The sequence below is a fragment of the Microtus oregoni genome, unplaced genomic scaffold, assembly GCF_018167655.1.
Source record: "Microtus oregoni isolate MIOR12 unplaced genomic scaffold, Mior012 000069F_ref0000032, whole genome shotgun sequence".
Classification (NCBI taxonomy): domain Eukaryota; kingdom Metazoa; phylum Chordata; class Mammalia; order Rodentia; family Cricetidae; genus Microtus; species Microtus oregoni.
Genome location: NW_024543976.1, coordinates 883016 through 901191, shown reverse-complemented (window position 1 = coordinate 901191; position 18176 = coordinate 883016). Strand labels below are relative to the sequence as shown.

General features: G+C 42.9%; 1 protein-coding gene across 2 annotated transcripts; it reads right to left on the bottom strand.

Moving 5' to 3' along the window:
- Positions 1–1510: 1510 nt before the first annotated feature.
- LOC121440615 (asparagine--tRNA ligase, cytoplasmic) lies at positions 1511–17877 on the bottom strand. Of its 2 annotated transcripts, none has more exons than XM_041641388.1 (15): positions 17727–17877; positions 16649–16731; positions 13169–13234; positions 12976–13068; positions 12801–12890; positions 11762–11840; positions 10430–10500; positions 9072–9158; positions 7019–7240; positions 6723–6922; positions 6251–6386; positions 5213–5326; positions 3045–3176; positions 2585–2716; positions 1511–1839 (listed from the first exon to the last, which is right to left on the bottom strand). In XM_041641388.1, exons 1-15 carry the CDS (start codon positions 17767–17769, stop codon positions 1708–1710), a joined length of 1680 nt encoding a protein of 559 aa, XP_041497322.1. In that variant the 5' UTR covers positions 17770–17877; the 3' UTR covers positions 1511–1707. The 2 variants fall into 2 exon arrangements, with proteins under 2 accessions (XP_041497322.1, XP_041497323.1); XM_041641389.1 differs by having other exon boundaries at positions 16649–16728; positions 17727–17851.
- Positions 17878–18176: the final 299 nt, after the last annotated feature.

The following is an 18176-nucleotide window of genomic DNA, read 5'->3' as shown; positions in this document are numbered from 1 at the left end:
ATCCTCTAGCATATGGCATATTTTATAAGCATTTAACACCTGCAGCTTGTTGACTATTAAAAATGAAAAGCAAAATGCTTTCTAGGCTAATCTTTCATATCACTGCATAAAGCCAAACACTGAGCTATCCTCAACTGGGCACTGCTGGAGCTTTCGACGCGACCCCCACAGGCCTGAGAGGACAGAGCCCTCAAGTAGGAGCCTAGGAGAGCAGGATCTAGAACCAGAGATGTCCAGACCCTGGTCCTCCACAGGAATGAAGGGCTGAGATCTTCAGAGCAGAGCGAGAACCACAGGAGAGAAATGACAAAGCCATAAGTGGATTCGTAATCATTCACATTCGGTTCATTGGTCCCAGGTCACCACAACCCGATGCCTGAGCTCACCTAGTCCAGGCTCCGTTTCAGTAGTCTATTTATCGGCCTATTTACACAATCAACATTCAAGCTAACAGAGCCTAACCTCTTCCCCTAAATTTTGGTCATGAAGCTAACTAAGTACAACTCACTGACATTCTTTCAATACTCAGCCACAAACGCCTCGCTTCCATCTGCCATTTTACTTATTTGCAAAATAGTAGGAAATTAATGGATTTAAAACAACAAAAGAGTGCAAAACAGTTCTAACTAGGACACAAGAGTCTAATTTAAAAACCCATTCTTTTACTATCATGTAACTCCACTCCACTAAATTCAGTATCTAATAATCACAACAAACAGATTCAAAAAATGCAGAAGATATAAACTATGAGGCAGAGATTTCAGCTTTGAGAACACAAGCCAGAGAATTGGTCTGACAAGCGTTTATTTATTGATTGCTGGGGATACAGCCCATCAGAACACATGGCATGCATCTGGGGAGGAACAAATCACCTGCACTGGGACCATGCAGTAAACCTACCAGGATCCTGTCGGGCAGCGCAGATGGTACCCAGCGCTGGGTGGGTGACTTAGCTGCCTAATGGTGGCCAAGGTTCCAGGTGCAAATCCTTTGGGAACATATTCTCTTTTCATTACTCGGAATTACAACAGAACAGGGAAGCATAGCCTTACCCTGCTCTCAAATTGAAGGCTGAGGAGTTACTTGGGATCATTTAAATAACCCATCATCCAAATCATGTTCATTGTAAATTTTAACTCAATTCCCTTTATAAATTTTTTTCCTACCAATTCATGCCCCTCAGAATCAGAAGCACTGTGTGAATTTAGAAAAGATTAATAGCGAATTTAAGACTATGGTATTCGATTCCAGTATCTATAATGCTGCACAATAATTAATACTAGATTTTTTATATCCTATGGCCAATTTCTCTTTTAGATGTTTGCTATAACATGTAAATAATACATTAAATAATTCCTGTGACATTTAAAAGGACAAAAATATAGTTGATGGAATATCAGACTATATTTAAAACTATACAATCATATATGGTTTATTTAATACAGTGATTGTAACCTACAGTATGATAAAATGTCTTCCAACGAGTGATATGCCACGTACTTTCTGAAAATTCTGTAATGAGTACTTTTATTAAAAGGAAACCAATGTCACTTTGTATTCAAGTCACATCTACTTCTTTTATGGTAATGGGAAGAAAACACATAAAGACAGAAAAATCTAGGGATGTTTCGAATTTTTGTTCTTTTGCAGAAGCAGTCTTATCTTTTCATGAACATTTCCCTTCCTTCATGCTTCAGGGCCACTTGGTTATGGTCTGCAGCGTTGGACGAATCGAGGGTACAAGCACACATCTCGGATGTGATATCTGTTCAGAATCCAACTTAGGAATCTTTCCAGGCCCAGGCCATAGCCTCCATGAGGACATGTACCATATTTTCTCTGTTAAATAAACGAGAAGAAAGAGAAAGAATGTATGCTTACTTTAAAACTATAACTAAAGATGTTGAAATTACGACCATGAGCTAACTTCCACAACGTAATGCAGCATTAACTCACTGCAGTCAATGCAGCCAAACTCAAATGCCTACATAAACCACAGAGACATAATAAAAACCACATCAAGGATGTAGAGCCACCCTGAAAGGAAGAGAGGATTTCAACCTTTCTACCTTATTCCCATGACTTATCAGGAGAGTAAGGAACAGTATTAGATGTTGGCAGGATCTAATAATAGATTTAAAAACTGCAGCAGAGGCTAGCAAGGTAAGTTAGCTCAGCAGTTTAGTGTACTGGCTGTTTTTCCAGAGGGTCTGGGTTCAGATTCCAGCACCCACAAGGTAGCTTAGTACTCTCTGTACTGGCAGCTGCAGGAGCTCTCAAGCCCTCTTCTGCCTCTGGGGGCACGGCATGTGAAACATACGGATGCAGGGAAAATACCCATACACATTAAAAATACAAAAACCCTGCAGCAGATAAAGAGTTTGCCAAATGGCACTGACCTATAACTTGACTGAAGACAAAAATGGCAATATCCAAATGCTACACAAAGCAAACACAGATCATCTGAATACTCATGGATGACCTGGGATTCTGGCCTCCAATGCCATACAACACAAGGCATTTCAATGTATGAAAAATTTATTACAGTGAAAAAAGCTAAAGAAGTTTAAACGATTGTTTTTACCTGATCTGTATACCAGTAATACGGAGCAGGGTCGATCCCCTCCCTTTTGTAGCCTTCCAGAATCTCTTCACTATCCCAAGAGCGCATCGAGCCGCCCACAATCTCACCAACATTGGGCATCAGCACATCAACCTTTAAATAATAAGTCAAGAAACAAACAAAAAACTATCACAATTACGCCAGTCTATCAGACAAGATTACAAGGCTTTAAGGAAAATTTCAATTAAGCTCCTAACTTGAAAGGAAGCCCCGCGACTATGCAAAATTCAAGTATTACTCAAATTCTTTATCAGAACACGTCAACCCAATCAGGGAAGAAGTTTTTTTTTTTTTTTTAACTTTAATTACTGTCATTATAGATTTATGAAATCCTTGTCATGAGCTGTATCTTATCCAAAATGACAGTTCCCAGTCCCTGAAAAGAGCTCAGTTTCTAATACTCAGAGAACCACAAACTGACAGATTCAGTGAGCCGAGGATCCTCAGGACATCGCTGCATATAGAAGGACTTGATCTCCACTGGAAATCGACACAGCAGGATCGGTTCATTAATGGTGTCTGTCATCAGTCTCTCAGGAGCTTCAGGAATATCCTGAGGTGAAACCAGATTTCATTAACTTTAAAACTGCGAACCAAGAGCAGCTCTTCCAGCATCTGCTGTCCCTGGCTATGTTTCTGTAACACAGCAGAGGACACACACAGACCCAAAGCTCACAGACACGCACCCAGGAACAAATCCTTCTAAAGAGGAAAACCTACTCGTGGCATCAAGTGAACTGTAGGAAGATCTGCTTCTTTTAACACAGCCCACGCAGTGTGCTGAGGCTGCTAGGGAACAGTACCACTGCCCAGACATCTCTAAGCTGTGACAAGATACTGCTCAGTATTCTGGTCAGTGGCCAGATCCAAGCTCTTAACAGAATATGGCCCGCTTGGTCTCCAGAGCAGAAGATAGTGTATGCTCCAGGACATCACTGCTCTGCAGAGTACTGAAAACACTCATCTTTAAACTGTGACCTGCACTCCCTTCCTGTTACAAACATCACTTACTGGCAGAAAAGTCATAAAATAACTGACACACCTCCAACAATAACCAAGAAATATTAGATGATGATAAACCAAGCTAAATTAGTGTCTTTCCCAAAACATCCTTTAAGAAATCATATTCAAACCAGAACTCAAAACTCCTGTCCCAGTAAAAACTGAGAGCTGGACAAGAGTCATTGATTTGTTTTAAAAACTGAAACAGGGGGCTGGAGAAATGGCTCAGAGGTTAAGAGCATTGCCTGCTCTTTCAAAGGTCCTGAGTTCAATTCCCAGCAACCACATGGTGGCTCACAACCATCTGCAATGGGGTCTGGTGCCCTCTTCTGGCCTGCAGGCATACACACAGACAGAATATTGTATACATAACAAATAAAAAAAAAAAAAAAAAAAAACTGAAACAGGCTGGGCTGTTCCAGGACAGGCTCCAAAGCTACAGAGAAACCCTGTCTCAGGAGAAAAAAGAAAAAACAGGGAACTGAAACAGAACTTGGCAGTCACCAGCTCTGTTCCCTGAAGCCCTGTGCCCTCAGGTATGAAAGACAAGGATAAGCGGGGGAACAATCTGATCTCCGAGCTTCTCTCTTCCTCCCACACTGGGGGATCTGTGTGAGATGAAAATACACCTGGAAAGTCCACAATGTTTGCTAACTCCAGAGCCCTCCTGCTGTGGGGCAGCAGAAATGCACTCACCCACCAGCAGGCAGTGAGGACGTCCTGTGCCAGGGGCGTTACCCACTTCACCTGGTCACTAGCCTTCAGTGACACAGCAGGCTGAGAGAGTCCACCTGGGGAACTAGGACATTTGGGCTCTACAGTTAGTGACTGTCTCTCATTCAACCATGCTAAGTACTAGGGATAATAAAGTACTTAAAAATTCAGTTCAAAAGCTGGGTGGTGGGGGCGCATGCCTTTAATTCCAGCACTTGGGAGGCAGAGGCTGGCAGATCTCTGAGTTCAGGGCCAGCCTGGTCTACAAGAGCTAGTTCCAGGACAGACTCCAAAGCTACAGAGAAACCCTGTCTCAAAAAAACAAAAACAAAACAAACTTCAGTGCAGAATTACGCTATGCATCATAAACTGAATTTACAAGACAGCAAGTGCAGTGTGGCGAGCTGCTGTGTCATCTATTCTCAACAGAAATTCCTTCTTAACCCAAAGAAAAACTGCTGAGTAGCAGCTACTGACACTTCATCTGTAAACACACACACACACACACGCACGCACGCATGCACGCACGCACCCAGTGTACTAAAAATAATCAAATACATAGGTCTGGACCAGTTATAACTGACACCCCCAAATACATGCTGGTAGGCTCAAGAATGCACTGGCTGAGGAATGCTCATGAGAGCAGGAAAAGGAGAAGGGCACTGTGTGGAAGAAGGAACTCCAATGCTTTAGAATTGCCTAAAAGGACGCAATTCTAAAGTCCATTCTATCAGGAATCCAGATAATTTCAAGACGTAGCTTCTGCTAGTACTACTGACTTGAGGACAGGTGGAGGCTTCCAGCATCAAGCAGCCACCATCAGCAACCTTAAGTACACACTCCCCTCTGAAGCAAGGAGAAAGGGATACATACGTCTCCAAACTCATAGAGCGTCCCGTCCTCTTTCTTTACATCGTGTTCCCTCAGCCACTCAATAGCATCTGAATAGTTCATTCGTCTGAAAGGCCGTTTAGGAGGTTTAAAGTTCTAGAGTAAAAAGAAGGGGAAAAAAACTGTATAAAAAGAAAGCATTCAAACTAAAACATTTATTAAGAAACAAAAATGGGGCAGGAGAAATGACTCAGTGGTTAAGTTATGGGCTGCGCTTCCAGAGGACCCAGGTTTGATTCCCATCATGGTAGCTCACAACCACTTACAACTCTAGTTCCAGGAGACTCAACACTTTCTTCTGGCTTCCAGATACACTGCATGCATGTGGTGCACAGACATGCAAGCAGGCAAAATGGCTCAGGCATATTTTTAGCTAGCTCTTACATCTCAAATTAACCCACTTCTATTAGCCTATGTATTACCCTGTGGTTAAGGCTGTGGCATTTCCTCATTTTCTACATATCTTATTTCCTCAGCAGCTGGCTGGCATCTGTTTGACTCCACCTACTCTCTCTCTATGTATCTCTGTTCGGATTTCCTGCCTGGCTTTACTCTGCTAAGCCACTGACCGAAACATCTTTATTCATCAACCAATAAAAGCAACACATATACAGAAGGATACCCCACAGCAGACAGGTAAAGCCTTGGCCAGGAAGCCTGACAGCCAGGGTCTGATCCGTGGAACCCCACTCCACGAAGCTGTTCTCTGCCTTCTGTGTGCCTTCATTGTACAAGTGGGCCCACACATACCATTAACACATAAGGTAATAACAAATTCTTAAAAAAGACAACAATCCTACAGATCATTAATATGAAAGAGCATTTCAGATGAAGAAATACTTATGAACCACCTCTTCTATAAGCTAAAATATAGTTATTGGCAACTACCAATATTAAGTTTAAGTCTTCAAAACATTACCTCATTACTTAATTTCAGCTCACTAAATCTATAAAAATTGAGAGCGATTCTGTCTTCTACAAGACTGGAACCCCTTCGTTTCAAGAAAACACCACACCTACCGGGTTGAGGTCGTACACTATGCTCGCCACTGGTGACTTCAAGACTCTGTCCACCACATCACACACCAGGTCCTCCAAACGGTTCAAGAGGTCCTCAAAGGTCAGGAAGGGGCACTCAGCTTCCACGTGTGTGAATCTGAACAACAGACACAAAGGTTCTCTCAAGCAAAGATCTGGACCTGGGGGAAGTGTCCAGAAAGGAACCAAAGCCCTGCTCTCGCAACCCTCACTGACTGGTACCTAAGAAGCCAACTGCCTTTTCTTGCTTCTCAGCCAGGGTCTTATAGCCCAGGCTGGTCTTCAACTTCTGGTCTTCCTGCCTCCACCTCCCGACTGGCGTGTACCACCATGCCCGCTACTTTTATATGGTGCTGCGGACAGAACCCAGACCCTTCTGTATGCTAAGCATTCACTCGACTAGCTGAACTTTAACCCCAGCCCGAGGGGCAGCTTGGGTAGGACAATTTCGTACTCAGCCAGGTGCCTTCGTGTTCTGGACTGTTCGGCCCTGTAGGACTGGGCGATACAGAAAACATCCCCCAGGGCCGGAAGGCAGGTCTCCAGGTACAGCTGCGAGGACTGGGTCAAAAACGCTTCCTCCCCAAAATAGTCAAGCTTGAAGAGTGTGGCCCCGCCTTCCACCTGCGTCTGCACCAGCGTCGGAGTGGTAACCTGTTACGGTGAGAAGGAGCACACAGGTCTGCTACTGCCAGCCGTCTTCCAATGGCACGGGGCCTCACTCGTAGGAGACCTGGAACGGGCACTTACTTCACAGTAGCCCCTGTCGAAGAAGTGATCCCTAAAGCACCTGGTGATCATGGACCGTGCCTTCAAGATTTTGGACATGTTCTCTCCGCGGATCATCATGTGCCGGTTGTTGAGCTGGACATCGACATCGGACTCCTCGTTGATCAGGTTATCAGCTCCTCCAGCTGGGGCCAGCCCCACCAGTTCCCAGAAGTCACAGCTCAGCTCGTGGCCTCCTGGAGCCTACAGTTTAACAAGCAGAGGGAGTGAGACAGACACTAAGCCGACAGTCCTAAAGATCCTGGGCCCAAATTTCCAGATGTTATTTTAAGAGCATCATTAGTTTTAGCCTCTAGATTTACACACCCAGTAACTCTGTATTACAATTTTATATTTAATACTTCTTTCCATGTAAACACACACATACTTTTATAAATAAGAAGGCATATACTAAGAATTAAACCAACTCTAATTCCATGACCTGGAGTAATTACTTACAGCTGTTAGCATCATGATTTATTTTTCTAGCATTTGCCTAAAGATTTAGTTAACATACTTATCCATATTTCAAAACTTAAATACGGAGCTAAGAGCTGGTTCAGCAGTTAGGAGTGCATACTAAGCTTCCAGAGGACCTAAGTCCAGTTCCTAACACCTACGAAGTGGCTCAAACCACTTTTAAATCCAGCTCTGCTTCCTGAGGGGTATCTGACATCTCTGCTTCCTGAGGGGATCTACACTCATGTGCACAGAGCACACACCAACACACACACACACACACACACACACAGTTGAAGTAATAAAAAAATAAAATCTTAAATTTTGGAAAATGGTAAGTTTTACTAAAAGCAGTTGATCTATTTGGAGAAAGATAGTCAAAATCTCCCCTACTGACTCTACAAAAAGTAATTCTCTTTAAAAGCCTCACATTCGTGGAACGTGGAGTCATCTTGTTGCCAAACACTGGACAGCAAGTAACACCATGACAACCACTCCATCTCTACCATGCCACTTCAAGGAAGGCTGGGTGAATTCACTCAGACACTCACTTTTATTACAGGGCAGGCTTTTACACGGACTCTGGGCTAGGAGTGTTTGCTCCCTCTTGTGGTTAATATGCTACATCTGTAGTTTCTCTTCCTGGGCAACAATTACAACCATAGTAGTTATTTGAATTGTGATTACCGACTAACAGGTTACCTAGGCTAGGGCACAAATATATCTTATGCACATTTTTCTTCTCTTTCTTTCTCCTATTTTTTTTTTAAACTACCAATTCCTGCTCAAAACATTTCAGTTTAGACTAGTGTTTTCTGAAAGTCTCAGTGGTCTAGATATTACTCTCACCTCGCTAAGTTACTACTACACCACAGCAAAGGGCTGCACAACTCACCAAGAGGGTCAGTAAGGAATGAAGTTGAAAAGCTAAGGTGTTTTGTTTTGTTTTGTTTGGAAGCAAGTTCTCATTATGTAGCTCTGACTGTCCTGGAATTCACTGTGTAGACCACGTTGATTCACAGAAATCTATCCGCCTCTGCCTTCAAGTGCTGGGATTAAAAATAATGTGTGAGCCCACGCTATTCTGATTTGACGGTGAGCTCTGCATTCTCTCAAAGTCACAGTGACATTACTTGCGCCCGCAGCAGCAGAGGAAGGTGTTCGGGTCAGGAGGCCCCTACCTGCATGGATGAGTTTGGTCACTCAGGCGAGTTAGCGTCAGTGATCATGAGACTAGATTTATCACACAAGCCAGCTCAGCCCCACCCCAATGTACTGAATGCATTCTTTAGTCTTGATGCCCCTCCACCGTGGACTAACCAACTTCCAGAACTACAAGAAAATTCTCTTGTTTTCACAAATTTCCCAGTCCACGAGACTCTGTTATAGCTACGAAAATCAGACTACAACAAAAACTGCTAGCGGACATATTTTACTGGAAAAGAACACAGTACACTGAATTTACATTACTTTACGCTTGTGTATTTATATGCCAAACGCCAAATGTACAAATAAAGACATTGGAGAACAAACCATTAAATACCGACTACTTTATTCCACGCGTTCACCCGCTCACCTGCTTGCCCTTTGGAGTCAGGTTTAGTGTTCCATATACTGCCACGCTGCTCTCAGTGGATAAGACTACTCCATTGTAACATTGGCACTGCAAAAAGGGCAAAGTTCATTATTAGGCTACTTATGCTGATTTTAAAATATTCTAATAAAGTTAAAGGAATTGTTTACAAACAAGTTATTAGTCAAATATTTGTAAAGTCAGGATTGATACTACCATTAATTTTATTTTTGGCTTCTTTTTGAGACAGGGTCTCATACAGCCCCAGCTAGCCTTGCACTGCTCATATTCCTGCCTTTTCTTGCAAGTGCTGGGATTACAGGCTATACTACCACCCTGGGTTCACCACTGATTAATGAGAGAGCGAGAGTGTGCAAGCGCTATTTTTGGAGGAGGCAATGTACCCATGCACCACATGTTTCTACTAGCAACGGACTGCCACTTATCACCTATTGGGTAGCTGATATTACCTATTGATATGATAGCGAAGTACACCCTGATATCTGCTCAATGAGATAGCTTACTAAAGTATTTCTTGGACTGGGGTGCTATGGTTGAGTAACATATGGCTATATAAAAACCTATTTACGTTCCCTTTAGATGAATACATAAGCATAAAAGACCATAGTCCATTATATAGCCATACAGTTCATTTTTGACTTAAGATAGAGCCTCTCTACACTGTGATGACCAGCACATGCTAAAGTCATTAGGAGAAAAATAATGGGCAATTCAACAATAGAGGGATAAGGCTTCTACACTGAAAGCCACTGATCACAAAGACATGTCAACATCATGTGCCTCCTGACATAACCAGAACAGCTTTGCACAGGAAGCACTCATATGAAGGATATAAAAAAAAAAAAATCAACACTATCAGACCAAGGTCCATTTATAAAACACAGGGCAAGCAGAAGCACACTAAGTGACAGAGAGGCAGGAATTAACCAAACTCATCTGCGAGACACTCCAGAGTAATTTCTGGATTTCCCTCCCACAAATAACTGGGAGCAGAAAGAGAGATAATGAGCAACAAGGAGACACTGTTAGCAATGTGACATCCAGGGAAAGACACCAAAATCCAGCATAACCTGTGGTTACTCAAGCCAGGTCATAAGACTCTCTGTACTACCCTGTCTTTATAGTTCAAGAAAATTTCCATAACAAAAGCTTCTCTCTAGCTTTTCCAAGGTACAATCAAAACTTTTTACATTTATAATACACAATGGTTTTGACATGGGTATTCATAGTTTATACAGTAAAAATTTGAAGTATGTGTAAAGATCCTAAAATTCTCAAAACTTATAAAATGGACTGTATTAAATTCAATCTTTCAGGCATATGTAAGATAAAATACTTACCAAGTCATCTGACAAGACACACTGCAGATAGCCCGTACCATCTCGCAACACCAGAAACATCAAATTCTTTCCTAGGAAAAAGAAACAAAACTTCAGCCAGGGTACTTCACAGTCCTCCTACATAAAACAGTCCCAGGGGCAGTCATGGGAGTTCAGACCTCTCCATGCTCTCTGCGCCTTTGACATCCCTGCCCCCAAGCCTCGTCTCTGTGTACTTTATGTTCTAACCACATGATCCACACAATCTACACGATCATGGGACGGTAAGTCAGTTAAGGAGCTGAGGCAATGTCTTATCTACTTCTGAATCTCCTATAATGTAAAGAAAAGTGCCGAGCACTCAGGAGGAGGGACATAAGGATGTGAAATTAAACACTCTTTATTTTTATGAAAGATTTGATAATCACTTATAGCAAGATAATAAACTAATAAAAAGAGAAAAAAGGTCAGGCTGAAGGTAATCATAAAAATCAAAACTAGGATGCTGGTGGGAGAGAGATCCTGGATAATCTCAGACATCAACCTCAGTCCTCCACACGTGTCTGTCCACACATAAGCATGCCACACACATTCAAACATGTATTCATACACAGCAACATGGGGAGGGGGGAGAACAGGAACCAACAAAAATACTAACTAAACAAGGTCTCATTCCAGATCAGGATCTGTCTTTCCTTATAACACACAGCCCTGTTTCTCAATAGTTAAAATTCAATTTGAGGATGATGTACTTGTTATACACCTCTTGATCAATGTGATTACTAAGAGTTCAAGTAATATCTAAATAATCTTCAAACTTTCATAGTCATATTATATATGAACAAATTTAGGTTATAAATTATTACATCAATTAAGACAGCATACATACCAAAAACCTAAACAAACTCAGAAAAGTGTTTTTATGCTGGTCTTTGTAAATGGAGACTGCTTGTTCATTTCCCAGCCACCCAGACCCAAACAATCACACAGAAACTATATTAATTACAACACTATTTGGCCAATTAGCTCAGGCTTCTTATAACTCTTACAGCTTAAATTAACCCATTTCTGTGTATCGCCACAAGGTTGTGGCTTACCAGAAAGGTTCTGGGGGGCATCTTTCTCTTTCGGCAGCTACATGACATATCTCTGACTCTGCTGCCTACTTTCTCTATATATCTCTGTTCTGATTTCCCACATGGCTTTTGCTCTGCTAAGCCATTGGCCCAAACAGTTTTATTCACCAAGCAATAAAAGCAATACATATACAAAATGACATCTCATATCAGTTTTTCATCTAAGACCAGGTTTATTTAAGATTGAAAAGAGGGAAAGAAAAACCACCCCACTCACCTTGCCTACGCAACCTGTGGACCCAGCCAAACACCTTCACTCTTTGGCCTCTATATCCTTCTAATGCACAAATCTTTACCTGTCAAATTTAAATAAAAACTATCTCAATTATGCCATTTATCACATACCAAGATTTTCACTAATATTACAAAGACCCATAGATTGTAGTAAATAGTTAAAAACTATCACTAATGAATGCAATGGTAGACACATTTAATCTCAGTACTTGTAAGGCAAGCCAGGAAGATCTCTATGTGGGATACTAACAAGACCTTTTGTAGAAAGAAACCCAACAAAACAACAACAAAAAACTCAAACTAACCAACCAACCAAAAAATACTCCCCACCATAACAATTAATTTAAAAAAAAAAATTCTTTTCCATTAGTGTAAAGTTTGTAATGAGAGATACCTACAACTGGCTGGGATCCTATTAAAGAAAAACAGGTAAGGAGTGAATTTAGTTTGTCCCCCACAGTAGCAACAATCCCAGCCTGGTCAGTCCCTCTGCACACCTACACACCAGGAAACTAAGACAAAAGAGGAAATGTGAAGAGGAACTAGGTGGTGACTGGAGGGACTAGGAGGTGGCAGACACTTGGCCAGCAAAAGCATCAATGGAACCCAAGCCACACTCACTCCTGAGTCAGCAATCTGTTTGGGTCCCAGAAAAAACCTAGGAGCAAACTTCCCCTCAAATAATCATAAATACTTCTTACATATTTGTAAAACTTTTGAAAACCACAGAGATTTCGACCTTTTTGCTTTTGGGTGAGGAAACTGAGACTACAGAGGGCAAAATCATTCGCCTCAAATCACCCCGCACAGCCAGCTAGTCCTCCACACCTGATACCCGTCAGCCGGAGCAGAATCTGCTATCACACAATTTCTAGTCTTAGCAACAAAATGAACCTCTAAAAGCCAACCTCAGCACTTAAAAACAAGAAAAAACAAAACCTAAGAACAAAAGATGTGTATGTCCTGCAGACCCAGAAACCCAAACAGCCATGCCCACAGTGCCAGAAACGACAGACACTTACACAGGCTGGCTCTGGCAGGCTTGGGTCATTTTTAATGATAATTTTCTTTGCTTCCTCCAGGTTCTTTTCTCTTCGTAAGTTGTCTTCTGCCTGATAGTAAACACAATGCAAGTGGTCAGTGCGGTTTTGGGTGTTGTACCCTAAGAGTGTGCACAGCAGCAAGTTCACTAGTCACCTCTTTCTTCTCCCGAGAGTCATTCTTCATCTGTTCTCTGTGCCACATCTTTTTAATGTTCTTCATCTGTGACTTAGAAATGACATCCCACCTCTAGAGAGAGAGCACACAGATATGCATTATCTTCGACCCCTCTCTGTGCTCAGAACAATTTGTCATTCACAAAACATGATCAGCGATTAGCGTGCCCTACCTCATTTTCCTTTTGTGAGTCTACATAAATGGTGGGAAACGGCTCCTTCCCGACTGTCATCAAAGCCTTGGGGAGGGAGGGAGAGAAAAGATTTCTTTAATATTATACAATGCTTAGTAACCCAAACCGCACCTGGATTATGAATTTGAACATGACAAAGAGTTTAGACGAAACTATCAGGACCCAAGAGACAAAACTCAATGTCAAGAGGATGACTGGCTGAGCCTCCTTCAGAAGGAGTTGGCTCTAAGAGCGGCAGGTCACACTACAGAAAATTCTAACCCATTCACCCACACAGTAAATGACCTCCACGCAGAGCAGAGTCAGACAGACACAGGGACAAGCACAGCTATGCCAACAAAAGCAGCAGCGGAGAGCAAAACCCCTTCACTAGCAACACCTGAGAGGTTAGCGATTTATGAAATTTGGACCTACGTCAGGCAGGTCTAAAACTCTCTCAACAAAATAACAGCTAAGTTATATTTAATTTGAAAAATTCTTGAGACTATTCTTTTTGAGCAATATTGACATATCAGACGTTAGTGTATTATAAATCATTTAATAGTTTATCATTTGTGTGTTTTAAGTTAATTAACAAAAATGCTTGTTATGCTTTTATTGATCATGGGGGGACACCAAAGGACAATTAGGAGAATCAGCTCTCTTTCCAATACTTGGATCCCAGGGACTGAATTCAGGTTGTCAAGAATCACCTTTGCCTACTGAGCCAACTCACTGGCGCCCAAAAAAATAATTATTTAAATGGGGTCTCTAGTTCAGACCAGTCTTGACCTTGCTGTGTAGCTGAGGATGATCTTGAACTCCTGATCCTCCTACCTTTCTTTACCATCCAAGTGCTGGAGTTACAGGCTTAAGGCAAAGATGAGTACTGTAGTGACCTCAAGCACTGTCTGAAAATTCTCACACAGGAAAAGAAATGTCTTATTCTTTCTGGAGGTAAGAGCTGAAGTTTATAAACCTCTGAGATCCTACCACACGTCTATTCTTTGCCTATTTGAGCCCCTATTAGGGCTACTGAGCTGTCCTGCTTCAGCTGCTCTGGGCCATGTCCTCAACTGTCTGGTTTCATTCTTCAGCTAGAGGCCATAAAATTACAAAGGACAGTCATGTGGGGGCATAAACAGCTAGGCCTGTAAGGAAACATTAGCAACATTTATTTAAGATTAGCTAAGACCCCGCCCCCGCATACTAAATGACAAACACACACACAAAGAGACAGAGAGAGAGACTCCCCACAAACATAAAAGGAACAAGAGGAGGAATGCCTAATTCCTGGAAAATCTCCACCCATTGTCAGAAGACATGCAGCACACCCAATTACTACTTCATCTTCCTCCCTCATATTCTAAATCCTCCAATTTCCAAGACCCAAGAAGCTAGCTTGCAAGTTTATCTCCCATTTCTACCAGTCTTGACTAGTTTTTCCTTTTCCAAAACCAAGGGCAAGAGGAACCCTAACCTTCTAGTGTGATTTTTGTCCACTTCGTTGCCTGCTGTAGAGCAGGGATGTAAATCTTTTGCAAACACCAAGAGACTTAACCATAAATTGTCATAGGATCACAGTCTTGTACCACACCAGTGATGGACTGCATGTCCAACTATGGCCCCATCAGACCACAGCGTGAAGGACTGCTGTGGCTGCCTACAGTGTTCTAGAAGACTCTATCTCTCATCAACACACAGCTGCGTCTGTAGACAGTTGGACTTCGCTTCTTTCCTGATACTGTACATCTATACTCATTTTTTTCTGTCAGGGATGGAAAGCGCCTATCATTCCTCGTAGCAGAAGGACTCAATCTGCAACACTCCTCTTCTGCTGGTCACCTCAAGTGTGATCAGTTTTGGAAAGTCACAGGATATGCTTCAATTGAACAAGACTTCACTCTTAAAAGTTAAAAAAAAAAAAACAATAAGACCTTGGTATGACATATCAAGGCATTTCCTAGCCTGACCTAAAGAGAAAACACTTCCAGGTTAAGAGGTTAAGATGACTGATATTGTCAGGCATCTAGAAAAAACAAGAATCGGCCAGATATGGATGCACAGAAAAAGTAGTGTCAGGGGCTTGCTCTTTCAAAGAGGGAAAACATTTAGTCTTCCCCCTTATAGGGTAGCTGAAACCAGAGGGCCCCAGCATTCCAGTTCAACGGGCCTGTCAATGAATAAATAGTATGGTGGAGACACCTTGGACCACATCCTAACCTGATGGGACTAGCTGTGAGCTGGAGCACTCCTGTGGCATGTTAACAGTCCACTTGGAACGAGCTAACCGCACATGATGTTCCTAGGCCCTGAAAGAACAGTGCACTACTCAAGTGGCATTTCTGTCTTCACCCTTCAGATTCCCGAGTCTGCTGTGAGAAGTGGTCCTCGGATGGGCTGCTGCTATGTCAAGTCTCTGAATCTCAAGGTCAGGATGATCTCTGTACTATGATAAATACACCAAGAGACCTCTCTTTAGATTCCCCAGGCACGAGCTCAGTGTGACGCAAAGGAAACTTTTACTCTTACAAGAGCTGAAAAACAGACAACTCTGAAGAGAAAAGGGGCAGAGATGAACACCTCGTGGAAAGAAAGGGAAAGGAGCTGCTTTAAATGCCCCCCCAAAAGTCTGGGCTCTGATCTAACACTATTAAATTAACATGTGAACATGTGTGGACACACCCTCTACTTTCCCTGTTAGGAGACTCTTTTCAAACTCTAGTGTGTGAAATAAAACTATTGGGCTGGGGGGCTGGAGAGATGGCTTAGTGGTTAAGAGCATTGCCTGCTCTTCCAAAGGCCCTGAGTTCAATTCCCAGCAACCACATGGTGGCTCACAACCATATGTAAAGAGGTCTGGTGCCCTCTTCTGGCCTGCACACATGCACACAGACAGAATATTGTATACATAATAAAAAAAAAAAACAAAAAACTATTGGGCTGGGAAGATCACCCAGTGGGGAAAGGTGACTGCCACTAGGCCTGGTGACCTGGGTTTGAGTTTGATACCTAACATTCACACGGAGGAAGGACAGAACAAATGGCAGATAGTATCTTCTGATTCCATACGCAGAGGAACACAAATATGGTTTGAGTTTGATACCTAACATGGAGGAAGGACAGAACAAATAGCGGATAGTATCTTCTGATTCCATACGCAGAGGAACACAAATACGGTTTGAGTTTGATACCTAACATGGAGGAAGGACAGAACAAATAGCAGATAGTATCTTCTGATTCCATATGCAGAGGAACACAAATATGGTTTGAGTTTGATACCTAACATGGAGGAAGGACAGAACAAACAGCAGATAGTATCTTCTGATTCCATATGCAGAGGAACACAAATACTGCCCCCCCACCCATGAACAAAGGTAGTATTTTCTTTTTAAAGAAAAAAACGGAATAAAATTCTCGAACAGACATTCGTCACAGCGGTCCTTCCTCAAGGCGGAGCAGCCACCCTAGTGAGGTTACCTTCAGGCCGGTTTTAAATGGCTTCTCCTTGGTTCCATCTCCTGTTGCATCATTTCCTTCTCGGTCAGAGACATACAGCTCTGCTGTTTATAAAAAGAGGAAAAGTTACTCATCGTTCATCAATAACTCTCAGCCACGTTACCTTGCTGCAGCTCTATCCATTTTCTATCTTCGGGAAACAGAAAAAGAATCTGGTTTGTAAAGACGCCCACAGGCCCAAAGAAATCAACATATTATTTTCCCTATCTCCCCTTTTAAGACTATCCCACCTAGCACAATGAATTACAAAACTGATTTTTCTAAACGAACTTTTTCGTTATTTTAACCTGCTGGCACGAACAATAAAGCTGGGGTTTTGAAATACATCCTACCTTGATGAGATGCTGTACCTTAAATTAAAAGCCAGGGTGACCCGGGGAGAATTTATTTAACCTTACTGTGCTTATTTCTTTATCTTTAAAATCAGGAAAACAATATACGCCTTACAGGGCTGTATGTATGTACTGAGGATGAAACGGAACAAGATGTGAATCAGGCATCCCGGAAAACAATGCACCGGGAGCAAGTGAAAATGACAGTATCCTCTGCTCTTCAAAACAAACTCAATCTCTGGGGTTAAAACCGCAGAGGGCCTCACAACTGCTAGGTCTAATTGGGACACTACCTCGGTCTCTTAAATGTCTTATTTCTACGGCTGCAAATCTCAGCAGAAAAATAAGGTTTGCGAGAAATAATTACAGTCTTAAATCCTCCATAAGATCAAGAAAAGAACCGCATAGTTGGGGGTTTCATTAGGTCCCAGCGCCTTGCTGCGCCCCAGTCTGGGCGGCAGCACGAGACTTTGGCAGTAGGGCTGGGCCAGAGAGGCGGTGGCCGAGGGACCCACAGGACTGGAGTAGAACCGGACTTAGGTCACCGAGTCTGGTGCCCAGGTTGTCCAGGTCTGAGGGGCTGGTGCGAAGGACCAGAACCCCGCAAATATTTGGGAGCGTGCCCACGCTGCGCCAAGCACGGAAGGGAGGTCTGGAAATTCGGCCGGAACATTTCTGTACCGGACCTCAAGCCGAACTTCACTCACCGAGTACCATCCCTGCAGTCGCCCTGATCACCTCCGAGGACATCGACACCGCAACACCGCCGCCTGGTCACCTCAACGTGCACACAGGGCTTCCTTGACTGAGGCGTTGCATCATACTGTCTAGGGCAGTCGTCGCGGATATGAGTCAGCGGAACGTCGGGCATCCATTGGCTGCAGGAGGTGGGCAAGTGACGCAGAGGCCACCATGTTTAGTCAGGGAAGAGAACACTTCCGGTTCGGAGGCACTGGGCGGGGTGCCTTCCCGGGACTCCGGAGGCGGAACTGGGTCTCCCTGGAAAGGGTTGGACAGCGTGGTTAAGCTCCCTGCCTTCCTGACTCTCGTCTAGCTGAACGCATGGCAGATTCGGTTTCTGAGAGAGTCAACCATCACGAGGGAAAAGGGTTTTGGATGTATTTTTTTTTAAAAAACTTTTATGTGTAGTGTATGAG

Excerpts from the sequence above, each read along its gene's own strand:
- LOC121440615 (XM_041641388.1), bottom strand. The coding sequence starts at position 17,769 with ATGTCCTCGGAGGTGATCAGGGCGACTGCAGGGATGGTACTCG. Across the intron at positions 6,387-6,722 it reads ACACGAAGGCACCTGGCTGA|ATTCACACACGTGGAAGCTG; the intron begins GTACGAAATTGT and ends TCTGTTGTTCAG. Across the intron at positions 2,717-3,044 it reads ATCCTCGGCTCACTGAATCT|GTTGATGTGCTGATGCCCAA; the intron begins GTCAGTTTGTGG and ends TATTATTTAAAG.